Here is a 13,492-nt window from a genome sequence, read left to right on the forward strand (position 1 = left end):
CCCTGCCAGGCCTCCCCTGCCCCCCAGGGGGTCCGCCTTTGCCTGCTTTTGGGGGGGGTGGGTGGGGAGGGGCGCGCGGATCATGGCATTGGAGTTCCTGGGCTTGCAGCCGCCGCCGCCGCCTCGTTCACGCACCCCGAGCGCCCCTTCTTCCCAGAGCAGCAGCGGAGAAGGCGAAGCGGCCGGCGGGGGCGAGGCAGATGGGGCTCAAGGCGCGCAGGGCGGCGGGGGCGGCTGGCGGCGGAGGCGACGGGGGCGGCGGAGGCGGCGGGGCCGCTAACCCAGCCGGGGGGGACGCGGCGGCGGCCGGCGACGAGGAGCGGAAAGTGGGACTGGCGCCCGGCGACGTGGAGCAAGTCACCTTGGCGCTCGGGGCCGGAGCCGACAAAGACGGGACCCTGCTGCTGGAGGGCGGCGGCCGCGACGAGGGGCAGCGGAGGACCCCGCAGGGCATCGGGCTTCTGGCCAAGACCCCGCTGACCCGCCCCGTCAAGAGGAACAACGCCAAGTACCGGCGCATCCAAACTTTGATCTACGACGCCCTGGAGAGACCACGGGGCTGGGCGCTGCTCTACCACGCGCTGGTGTGAGTACCCGGCCGCTCGGGGCGCCCTCGGCGGCGGCGCGCGTAGGGGCTCGGGGTCGGGGCTGGAGCTGAAAAGTCTCTGGGGTTTAAAACCCACGGATGCTTTCCCACTGAATGGGAGACCAGCCTGTCTTCAGCGCGCGTTTCCGTGTGTGTGTGTGTGTGTGTGTGTGTGTGTGTGTGTGTGTGTGTGTGTGTGTGTGTGTGTGTATGTGTGTGTGTGTGTCTGTGAGCCGCTCTCCGGGTGTTCCACACCGGGGGCTTAAAAAACGAAGCGTGGTTCCCCTGCTGATTTGGGCGGATGTGTGCGCGCGCGGGTGCGCATTTATGACATCTTCTCGGTGTGTTGGTTTGGAAGCTTAAAAGAATTATGTGGGTTTTTCCAATTAATGTGAGGGTTGAAGAGGATAAAGCGGGTCCTCCCATGAGCCGCTGTGTTTCTGTTTCGGGTGGATCCCTTCTGTTGGGGTCGCCACTGAGTTTAGTTGGGGATGGGAGGGGTGCGCACCACCCATAGTGGGGAGTGTGTGTGTGTGTCTGTCTGTCTGTTGCTTGCTTGTGCCACCCTTCTGATCGCTGGGTACTGGTACAAAGAAGAACCTGGTGCTGCTCTGACTGGGAGCTGGGACTGGCCAAAATGCATGTCTTAGGATTCCTTTTAGGGAAGTGAATGGGAATGTGTGTGTCTAAGCCTAGGCTGAGGGGCTGGGGCTTCACAGAGCCAGGAGGTGAGGGGGCCGGAGACTGTTTTGGCTGAAACATCTCCTTGATTTGGGATCTGATATTCCCTCAGCCTCAGTTGCTGCCACTTCTCCTGCTTTGGCTGGGCTAGAGCACCGGGAATGTGAGGGGCTTGGCCTGGAGGTTTGCACCCAGGCACTGTTCTCCTAGAAAGAATCTCCTTGCTAGTCCGGATGTAAATGCATGGCCAGAAGGAAGAAGGAACTCCCTCTGCACCTGCCACTGGGGATGGAAAATCCACCCGTATTTGGGAGGGGGGAGAGGATGGCGGGGGTGCTCCTCACTCAAGATTGGAAATCTGTGCTGTCAGCACCCATCTCGGAGCTTGCAGGGCACGTCCAGCCATCAAGCTCTGCCTCCTGGCTCTGGTTTAGTCATCCTGATGGCTGCTTCTAGGAAGCTGTACTGTACCAGGGTTTTGGCAGGGAATTGCCTATGACCTTGGCAACACCCGCCTCCCCCTCCATCCTTCAAGCGTTTAGCAGTGGATTTTCCTCTCTGTTCTCCTCCAGTTCACCCATGACTGCTGTGGTCGGAAGGGCTCAGGAGCCTTGGAGTTAGTTACATTACCTGCCAGTCTTCCTTGGTTGGAAACGTTTTTCCAGGTTCGGCCACCAGGTGGGGGCGTCCACACAGGACCTCAGACTTAGCAACAGGTTTCTTCAAGGAGGTTACCAAGCCCGGAGAGGGTGCCTTCCCGGAAACTAAGGAACCAGCAGGAAGGGTGGGGTGGGAGTAGGGCGTTTTCCCAGAAACGTGGAATTTGGTGTTTGTATGAGTGTGTGAGTGTGTGTGTGTGTGAGAGTGAGTGTGTGTGTCTATTTGCAGGTGTTGGTCGGGACCTGGCTGGAGAGACGGCTTAACAATTGTTCCTCTTTCATTTGCTCTTTTTAGGTGGCACAAAAAAGGATTAAAATACATTCATCTCTCTGTCTCTAGCAATATGTTTAGTTAAATTGAAGTGAATACTGAAATATGTGATAGTTAAAAAAGGCACAAGAAGTTTGTTGAGTGCACACAGTCATACAAGGATTCATATGTCCTTTCACATGTACATCGTGTTCAGTACGTACTGACTGAAAAACCGGGGGGTCCTATGGAAGCATGTGGGCTCCGTCTTTCTTCTCTTCCAACCTTTCCCAGCCAGCACCTCCAGCCCTGCCTTGCCCAGTCTGGGGAAGGGAATAGCTAAAGCCGTTACTGACTGAGCCTCAATTTTACTTTTTTCTAGAATCATTCCATCACCTGGAAGCAGATTTGATAATGCCAAAACCTGGAGCTGGTTTCCCAAAAAGGATCCAGGAAAATTTAAGACTTTGTGAGAGGGAAGTCAGTTACCTAGCTAGGAACTATATATGCAAATGCATATATATGCAAATATGCAAATGTACTGTTTATTTAATTCTCACACAGTACTATTAGGTGGAAATTATTATCTCCATTGTATAAATATGTGAAAACCTCAAGAGAGAAAATCACTTGTCCACGATCACACAGCTAAGGTTTCTGGAGCTCACATTTGAATGCAGTGGGTTCACTCTGTTTCTGAGCCCAGATTCCAGTTCTGACCCTCTTCCAACAATTGTGCGACCCTGGGTATTTTGCTGAGTGTCACTGAGTGCCCCTTTCTTCATTGTTAATGCAGGGCTGTGAGTAATGCCTTAACCTCCCCTTGCTAGCTCTCAGTTGGCAAATTGCTAGAAATGGGAGTTTAGAATCAAGTTGGGGGCTGGTCAGAACCCGGGAGCCCAGTGTTAAGAAAATGGAGGATGAACTGGGGTGGCGGTGGGATTGCGGATTCTGATAAATTGGGAGCCACACAGGAAAACCTGTGTTGAATTGCCATTGAGCTCCTAATATCGAAGCATGCTTACTTAGTATATGCACAGTACATTCTTCCTGCAGCTTAGGAGGCAGTCCAGTCAAGTGAACATAACCGAAGCTTTCCTTGATGATTCAGGATTTTGAATTGAAATTTGTGTTTTCAAGCATCTATTATCTTGTTCTGGGCTGTGGCTAATGGTGCAATGGGTCCAGGAAATTGGGCTTACCATGGACCTACAATTTAGTAGATGCTTTTTTTTTTTTTTATTAAAATGAACCAGGTCCATGAGATGAGATTATTATTTTCTCCTTCCTAAAGGTAGAATACAGGAAATATGGAAATCAATCAAACCCTTACCTTGCTTCTTTTGCCTCAAATGCTATATTAGTCTGTTTTCACAGTGCTATAAAGAAATACCTGAGACTGGGTAATATATAAAGGAAATAAGTTTAATTGATTCACAGTTCTGCATGGCTGGTGGAGGTGTGGGGAGTGGTCTCAGGAAACTTACAATCATGGCGGAAGGCAAAGGGGAAGAGGAAGCCAGGCACATCTTACATGGTGGCAGGAGAAACAACAAAGGGGAAGAGCCACACACTTATCAAACAACCAAATCTCCTGAGAATTCTATCAGGAGAAGAGCAAGGGGAAAATCCACCCACACGATTCAGTCAGCTCCCACCAGACCACTCCCACAACATGTGAGTCTTACAATTTGAGAAGAGAGTTGGGTGGGGACACAGAGTGAAAACATATCATTCTGCCCCTGCTTCCTCCCGAATCTCATGTCCTTTTCATATTTCATGCCTTCCCAACAGTGCCCCAAGGTCTTAACTCATTCCAGCGTTAACTCAAAAGTCCAAGTCCAAAGTCTGAGACAAGCAAGTTGCTTCTGCCAATTAACCTGTAAAGTAAAAAACAAGTTAGTTACTTCCAAGATACAATGGGAGTATAGGCATTGGGTAAATGTTTCCATTGCAAATGGGAGAAATTGGCCAAAACAAATGGGCCACAGGCCACCTGTAAGTCTGTAACTCAGCAGGGCATTCATTAAAAACGCTCCAAAATAATGTCCTTTGATTCCATGTCTCCATCAAGGCCACCCTAATGCAAGGATTGGGCTTTCATGGCCTTGGGCAGCTCCACCCTTGTGGCTCTACAGGTTTCAACTCCTGTGGCTGTTTCCATGGGCTGGCATTCAGTATCTGTAGCTTTTCCAGGCACACAGTGCAAGCTGTCTGTGGATCTACCATTCTGGGGTCTGGAGGACGGTGGTTCTCTTCTCACAGCCCCACTAGGCAGCGTCCCAGTGGGGACTCTGTGGGGGGGTTCCAACCTCACATTTCCTCTTGCACTGCCCTCACAGAGGTTCTCTATGAGAGCTCTTGCAGCAGACTCCTGCCTGGACATCCAGGTGTTTCCATACCTCATCTGAAATCTAGGTGGAGGTTCCCAAAGCTTAACTGTTGTCTTCTGTGCAACCACAGGCCCAACACCACACAGAAGCCACCAAGGCTCGGGGCTTGCACACTCTGAAGCAATGGGCTGAGCTGTACCTTGTTCCCTTTTAGCCATGGCTGGAGCTGGAGCGGCTGGGAGACAGGGCACCAAGTCCAGCAGCTTCACAGAGCAGTGGGGCCTTGGGCCCGGCCCAGGAAACCATTTTTCCCCCTTAGGCCTCCAGGCCTGTGATGGGAGGGGCTGCCACAAAATTCTCTGACATACCCTGGAGACATTTTCCCTGTTGTCGTGGCTATTAATATTCAAATCCTCATTACTTATGCATATTTCTGCAGCTGGCTTGAATTCTCCGCAGAAAATGGATTTTTCTTTTCGACCACATGGTCAGGCTGCAAATTTTCTAAATCCTTATGCTCTGCTTTCCTTTTAAATATAAGTTCCATTTTCAAACCATCCCTTTGTGAATGCACATAACTGAATGTTTTCAGAATAAGCCAGGTTAACTCTTGAATGCTTTGCTGCTTAGAAATTTCTTCCACCAGATACCCTAAATCATCCTCTGAAGTTCAAAGTTCCACAGATCTGGGCAGGGGCAAAATGCTACCAGTCTCTGCTAAAGCATACCATGAGTGACCTTTACCCCAGTTCCCAGTAAGTTCCTTGTCTCCATCTGAGACCACTTCAGCCTGGACTTAATTGTCCATATCACTGTCAGCATTTTGGTCAAAACATTCAGTAAGTCACTGGGAAGTTCCAAACCTTCCCACAATTTCCGATCTTCTTCTGAGCCCTCCAGACTGTTCCAACCTCTGCCTATTATGCAGTTCCAAAGTCTCTTCCATATTTTCAAGTATCTTTGTAGCAGTGCCCCAAACTCCAGGTACCAATTTCCTGTATTAGTCCATTTTCACCCTGCTATAAAGAAATACCTGAGCCTGGGTAATTTATGAAGGGAAGAGGTTTAATTGACTCCCAGTTCTGCATGGCTGGGGAAGCCTCAGGAAACTTACAATCATGGCAGAAGGGGAAGCAGGCATGTCCTACGTGGTGCCAGGAGAGAAAGCAAGAGTGAAGGGGAAGAGTCACACACTTATCAAACAACTGGATCTTGTGAGAATTCTATCATGAGAAGAGCAAGGGGGAAGTCCACCCCCATGATTCAGTCACCTACCATGAGGCCAATCCCGAAACGTGGGGATTACAATTTGAGATGAGTTTTGGATGGGGACACAGAGACAAACCATATCAAATGCCCATCCCCTACTTTCACCTGGTGACTCCACTTCACCTTGGCCCAGCTTCCCCAGGCATAGAATTTTGTACCTTGCATTTGATTGACTCTGCTTGTCTGCCATGTTGAGCTGAGAGCTACTCGAGAGTGAGAGCTGCTTACTTTCCTGTAGCCTTACCACTCCCCAGCAGGCTGCAGAGTGCATGGTAGATACTAAGTAAGCATTTGCTGAATGGATGCATGCAAGAATTCTCTAAGGATTCTGGTTAATCAAGACTTTACTTCTATAGGTTTACTATTATCACAATAACAGTAAGTAGTCAAAGCCAGCATTACAGGACTTTAATTATGAGAATAGTTCTTAGAAGTCCAAAAATGGACTATGGGGAGAGAAAACAAGATTGGAGACCATGCTTTAACTTGAGTGAGGGTGATCACTTCTCTGGTATTTTTAACCTTATGGCTGAAAGAGATTCTGATTTTATGAAAAACATGCTGGATTTGGAGTTCACATCTGGATTGCTTTATGTCTCTGCCACTTTGCAGGAGTCAAGTTGGGGATGACCTGTAAATTGAGGATGATTACACTACCCTATCACAGGGTGGTTTTTAGGCTCAAAGAATAGTGTATATGAATGCAGTTAGCCCAACACTAGGCACTCAGTATACATTAGTTAATTCTGAATAGGGATATCCTTAAAAGTCATACATACCTGACACTGTGACTGCCCTGAGCTGTCCAGGGACTCCCCCTTCCTTGCCTGTTAGTGAAAAGATGCTGGCTTCATCTTGGCATTCATCTCATTTGGCACTGGATAGGCATCCTGCTGCCCTGACCATCTTGCCACAGCCAGCTGTGATCAATCACTCTCCTGTTGACAAACCAAGGGAAAATGATCACAAGAAATACCCACTGATTGCATTCTGAGGTATGCTGGCTCCAGGGACATCTGGCAGGCAAGACTGGGTAGTGAGACACATGGAGCCAGCAGCTGCTCTGGAACATAAAGGGCCTGCCTAGTGGACTTAGCATGTTGACAAGAAGATCTATTGTCTTCATGATGGAGGAGACACTGAATGCCCACTTAATGCTGTCAGTAATGCAGAGTCTTCCCAATTTGGAGGTAAAAAATTTGGGCTTCCAAACGTGCTTGCATCTTATTTTAGCTGGTATGGTCTTGGGCAAGTTGCTGTATCTTTGGGCTTCAGTTTCTTCATCTGAGAAGTGTTATCAGTAAGTTATAGGCCCTTGTGGAGCTAAGAGCACTTTACATGGAAGAAACACCCAGTATTAGATATTTGTGTTGTTAATGTTAATCAGTTAATAGATATTTCTTTTTTTTTTTTTTTTTGAGACGGAGTCTCGCTCTGTGGCCCAGGCTGGAGTGCTGTGGCCGGATCTCAGCTCACTGCAAGCTCCGCCTCCCAGGTTTACGCCATTCTCCTGCCTCAGCCTCCCGAGTAGCTGGGACTACAGGCGCCCGCCACCTCGCCCGGCTAGTTTTTTGTATTTTTTAGTAGAGACGGGGTTTCACGGTGTTCGCCAGGATGGTCTCAATCTCCGGACCTCGTGATCCACCCGTCTCGGCCTCCCAAAGTGCTGGGATTACAGGCTTGAGCCACCGCGCCCGGCCAGATATTTCTTAACACTTTCTCTGTACCAGGCACTCTTCTACATATTAGGGATATAGAAACAAACAAACAAAACAAAAGGAAACAAAACAATCTCTGCCTAATGGAACATATACTCTATGACAACCTTATTAATATTAGCAGAAGTATCAGAATTTGGTCATCTGTCAACCTCCCAGCCAGAGCAGAATGAATCCTCCAGCAGTATCTTAGCCATGCCTATAAACTACAATTCATTACTGAAGTAACATCAGTTTTTCTCTAGACAATGCTGATTTCAACTATCTTGGCACTTCCATTTCCCTGACTCTATTTAGTTCATTCTCCTTTTCAGCTTCCATGTATTTTATTCTTTCTCATCTACCACTTGATGTTGGTCTTCTTAACCATTCTCAATCAATCCTCACCTTTTTTTCGTCCCACTGATCTGTCTTTGCGTTTCCTTCCTCAGTATTGCCAATTTCCTTCTCATTTTGAGAAGCAAGGATTTTGATAAGTTGTCATTCTTTATTCAGCAGTAAGAGCATGATCTTTGAAGTCAAACGTTGGTTGAATTTAACTCTGCTGTTTCTTCTGTGTAACCTGGAATAATTTGCTCAACCTTCCTGAATTTCCATTTCTTTATTTCTCATATGAAGATAATAATGCCTACCTCCCAAGGCTGTTGTAAAAATTTTTAAATTGATGGATAATATTTGTACATATTTATGAGGTACATGTGCTATTTCATTGCATGCGTAGACTGTGTAACAATCAAGTCAAGGTGTCTGGGGGTCTGTCACCTGGAGTATTTATCATTTCTATGTGTTGGGAACATTTCCAGTCCTCTCTCTTAGCTGTTTTGAATTATACAATACATTGTTGTTAACTATAGTCACCCTTCTCTGATATTAAACATTAGAACTTATTCCCTCTGACTGTATGTTTGTACCCATTAACTAACCTCTCCTTTTCCCCTACTCCTGCACACTCATCCTTCCAGCCTCTGGTATCTATCATTTTATTCTCTACTCCATGAGATCAACATTTTTAGCTCCACATATGGGTAAGAACACATGATATTTGTCTTTACGTGCGTGGGTTATTTCATTTAACATAACGACTTCCAGTTCCATCCAAGTTGCTGCAAATGACATGATTTCATTTTCTCATGGCTGACTAGTATTCCATTGTGTACATACACCATATTTTCCTTATCTGTTCATCCATTGATTGATCCTTAGGTTGATTCCTTACTTTATTATTGGGAATACTGCTGCAGTATACATGAGAGTGCAGGTATTTCTTCGAAACATTGATTTATTTTCCTTTGGATAAATACCCAGTAGTGGGATTGCTGGATGGTACGATAGTTCTATTTTTAGTTTTTTGAGAAATCTCCATATTGCTTTCCATAGTGGCTATACTAGTTTACATTCCCACCAACAGTATGTAAGAGTTCCTTTACTCGGAATCCCCATCAGCATCTGTTATTTTTTGTCTTTTTAATAATGACCATTCTAACTGGCATAAGATGATATCTCATTGTGGTTTTGATTTCCATTTTCCTGATAATTAGTGATATTGAACATCTTTTTATATATCTTTTGACCATATATATGTCTTCTTTTAAGAAATATATATTCATATCCTTTGCCCACTTTGTAATGGGATTATTTGTTTTTTTAACTGCTGAGTTTCCTGCATATTCTAGATATCAGTCCCTTGTCGATGAATAGTTTTCAATTTTTTCTTCCATTTAAGGGGTCGTCTCTTCACTCTGTTGATTGTTTCATTTGCTACATAGAAGCTTCTTAGTTTAAAATAGTCCCATTTGCCTATTTTTTGTTTTGTTGCCTGTGCTTTTGAGGTCTCGGGCATAAAATATTTGCCTAGACCAGGGTCCTAAAGTGTTTCCTCTATTCTCTTCAAGGATTTTTATAGTTTCAGATCTTACTTTTAAGTCTTTAATCTACCTTGAGGTGATTTTTGTATGTGGTAAGCCATAGAGGTTGTTCCATTATTCTGCATTGTTGTGAAATTTGAGATGATGGATATAAAACACCTAGACATGTCATCATTGGCATTTAGTAAATACTTTCTCTCTTTTGCTTCTCTTCTTGATCATATCTAATCTGCTGCCTTCTTGCAACCCTCATGAAATCCATGCACACTTCCCTTGATCATCTCAGGTGGCCATCCGTATTGACCTGGAGGGTGAGCAGTGGCTCTCTTTTACAAATGAATAAGAGAAGTTAGGTGATCTGCCCAGGCTCTTAAAGCTACTGAAGTGGCACAGCTGGGGTCACACCTGAGTCCTCACTCTTGTATGGTGCTTCTTTCACCATGTCTTGGTCTACTCAATAGAAGAGTAACAAAGGGAGACCAGAACTCTTCCCTCCTGGGTCAGGAGTTTGACAGCTAGCTGCATTTCTGACAAATTCCCAGGGGAAACCAACGCTGCTACTCTGCTGACCACCCTTTGAGTAGCCAGGCCTCTCAAACCTTGGCATGCATGTGAATCACCCAAGCAAAAAGGTACCATAAGAGAGAAATCTGGCAGACTCCACCTGAACAAAAGTAGTCAAACTTGTGTATAATGAGACAAACTAACCCATCCTTCTGGTATAATTCAGTGGAAATGTACAACATACCTGCAGTGGTGCCTAAAATGATCTGAATCTAATCATAAAGAAATAATAGGCTAATTCAAATTGCGGGGCATCCTGCTGGATATCTGGCAGGGTCTCTTCCAAAGGCTTCATGTCATGGACAAACAAACAAACAAACAAATGAAGATGAGGAAAACTCTCTCAGTTAAAGGAGGCTAAAGAGACAGAACAGCCAAATGCAGTGCTTGATTCTTGATGGGTTCCAATTGGAAAAAAATAAATAACAGAGGATATTATATAAGGATAATTAAGAAAAGTTGAACATGGCCTCCATGTTAGATAACATTATTGTATCAAAATTTAATATATTGAGTTTTATCATTTTATTGTGGTTATATAAGTGGATGTTCTGTATTTTGAAGAGATGCGTGGTACAATAGCTAATGGTGACAAGTCATGATGTTTGCAACTTACTTTCAAATGGTTCAGCACACAGACAGACGATATGAGTGTGTGTGTGTATGCACACACACAATACACACACCCAGAATGAGAAAGAGAAAAAGAAAATGTGGCAAACATATTAACTATTGGTAAATTCAGGTAAAGAGAATATATATGTATGTTATTATATTATTCCTTTAACTTTAAAAAATCTTTTAGAAATAAAAAAGTTACAAATAGTTTAAAAAGAATAAGACTCAACACACGCAAACACGCAAAGCACATATATGAGTCCAGATGACAGGCATTGCCCTCAGGTGATTCCAGCATGAAGCCAGGCTGAGAACTGTTGGCTGAGCTGCATGGGCTTTCTTGGATTCATGGATTCTGTGTATAGACTTTCTTGCCAAACCTTGTGCCAGGCTGTTGAGGGAGATGAGCCATAGTTCTTTCTCTATGGAGAGAGAGACTGGAAATGACTAAATTTAAAGCATCTAGTGAATGCAGTAATAGAATGCAAATGAGGAACCTCAGGAGAGCAGGAAAAGGAAACATCACTGACCTTACTGTGTTGTATCAATGGAGACTTCTTCAAGGGAGGTTTAAGCAGCCGAGGATGAGATGAAGATACTACTGTTTGTCCAAGTGATGCCTGGTCTCCTTCTCCTGCTTGGAGAACAGAATGCAAATTTTCTTCAATTTAATGCTAAATTATTCTTGCATTATTTGGAAGCTCCCACTTTCAAGTTTATATTCATTTTTTAAAATTCCATAAGTGTTTAAGTTTCATAAGTCAAGCGTGATCCTATGGTATTTTCCCACCAATCAGGGTCTTTGCTCCTTTTTTCTCTTTGGTCTGGGTCTGGAGGTCTTCACAGAAAGCAAACAAGATTTGTTTCATCTTTTAACAAGTGGGACAGCGTCAAGGGAGTCAAGGAAAAGGTCTTCAAATGTGGACTGAATAAAAACCCTTTTCAGATGCCATGCTCTGTAATTCTGGTTTTGGGTAGCCCAAGACAGCTCTGGGTTTGTCAGAGTACACTGGGTGAGCTTTCAGGAGAGCAGCATTAACTATGTGATGTGGACTTACCATACAGTCTACAAAATGGGCATCGCAATACCTGCTGCATATAATTGGTGTAAGAGTCACAATGTGTGAGAGAGCGTGAGTGCCCGCATCCTGAGGTTGTATTTTCCTAAAGCTGTGGAAGGATCAGGTGGGTCCCATAATTAGGACCTTGTCTATATTGGGTTCAAGCTTCTGTCCGTGCACAAATTTGCCACATTTCTATCTATGTTGCATCACCTGATCATCACTGCTTGTTTTTATTGGGCCTCTATTAACCGTATACCTCAGCATCTGTGTCTATAGGGATGTTAGCTTCCCCAAGGTGATCACCCCTTGGAGGGACAAAGAGAGTCGTAGGTTTGGAGATAAGAAAATTGAAGTCAATGGGAAGTTTTGAGGCCCCCTCTGATTTTGCAGATGTCACAGGATGCACATCAAATCCCATCCACATTGTAGCCTTGTTGGATGGGACTTTTCATTCTGCCACAGAAGGGATAGAAGCGTTGTTTGAAGTGTTTTCTCTAGGGAATGAATTGGGTTAAAGCTCAAGAACAAGACTGCTTCCTGCATGTAGGGTATGACTAAGTAAGAGTGAGAACTTAAGCAGCTGGCTCATGGGGTATCCATACGTGGGCTTTGGCTGGCTTCCTTCTGAGGTGGGCTTCTCTCTATACTGAATTCAGACCTCGGGGCTGGAACCTCTTCTCCTCTCCATGCGCTCCTTTTTAAGAGTCATGTAAAATCATCTGCACTCTGCAAGAGTGTAACAGTTGGGTTGAGCCCTTTAAAACCAGCATATTAGTAACAACTAATGCTTTTACATCATTTCACAGTTTATAATATCACCTTTTGGGCAATATCACCTCTTGGGCAACACTGCCATCTGTTCAATGTCAGGGTAACCTGCTTAAACAACTACAGCAGGTGCCTGCTTGCAAATCTCCAAACCTGGTTCTCCTACCCAAAGGCGGGCAGGCAGGCTATGCATAGAACTTCTTTGTCTTTGACCCCTTAGGTTCTTTGTAAACTCATTACAGCAGTTTAAGTTTATTTCTACCTTGATAGTATCTTCTTGCAGAGATGGAGTGAAATCTTATCCAACAAGACTTGAAAGTCCTGGGCTAGGATAATATACTCATCTAGCCCAGGCCTTGTGTCCTAATGGAAAATCGCTTAGCCCAATCAGACTATTCATCTCTCTCCTTCTGCCTGTCCCTCCAGTCCCAGCTTCTGCTTCATCTCACTCCATATAAGCAGTCTTATGTATCAGCTATGGATGCTTCTCCCCCTGGTAATGCCAGTCTGAAAAATGAAACCAGCAGTACTTAATAATCAGCAAGGCTAATCACACTAATCAGCAGTTACTTTGCAGCAATTTATGGGATTTATGGTCCCGGCACAGAGAGAGGCACTTGACAGCTTAGAAAAATCAGAGGCTGTTGGAGCTGGAAGGGAACTTTGAGAAGAGGAAACGGAGGCCCAGGGCCATTTAAAACTTGCCTAAGGTGGTGCTGCTAAGGGGAGGACCCAAACCAGGTCTTCGTGCAAGGCCGGCATCCGTTCAGCCACACTGGCCTCCCCACGTGCCTCCAACAGCAGTGTGCCATCAGAGGAGTCTTGTTTCCTCTGGGTTCACAGCTGCCTTAGGATCTAAGTCCAGTCCTGTCTGAAGTGTAGTTTTGCTTGATGGGGTCTTTCACTTCATCTCAGAAAAGCTAGGGATATTTGTTCAGAATGTTTTCTTTCAAGGGCAAGATGAGTTACCACTCAGGACCACATTTTCTTATTGATCCATGTGAGGTGAGGTGTTTGTTTATAAATGAACAGAAGGAGGAGTAAACATAGGTTGGGCTGAGGGATCAGGCATCCCTACATGGACTCTTGCCAAGGAGGGCTTCTCTTTCTGCGGAAA

General features: G+C 45.3%; 1 protein-coding gene across 1 annotated transcript in view; it reads left to right on the top strand.

Moving 5' to 3' along the window:
• Nucleotides 1-185: 185 nt before the first annotated feature.
• Nucleotides 186-13,492, top strand: part of KCNQ3 (potassium voltage-gated channel subfamily Q member 3) — a 360,731-nt gene continuing 347,424 nt past the window's right edge. Inside the window, exon 1 of the mRNA XM_050801594.1 lies at nt 186-586. Within this exon, the coding sequence (XP_050657551.1) occupies nt 201-586 (386 nt within the window). The 5' untranslated portion in view covers nt 186-200. The remainder of the gene's footprint in view (nt 587-13,492) is intronic.

The sequence above is a fragment of the Macaca thibetana genome, chromosome 8 (genome assembly GCF_024542745.1).
Source record: "Macaca thibetana thibetana isolate TM-01 chromosome 8, ASM2454274v1, whole genome shotgun sequence".
Lineage (NCBI taxonomy): Eukaryota > Metazoa > Chordata > Mammalia > Primates > Cercopithecidae > Macaca > Macaca thibetana.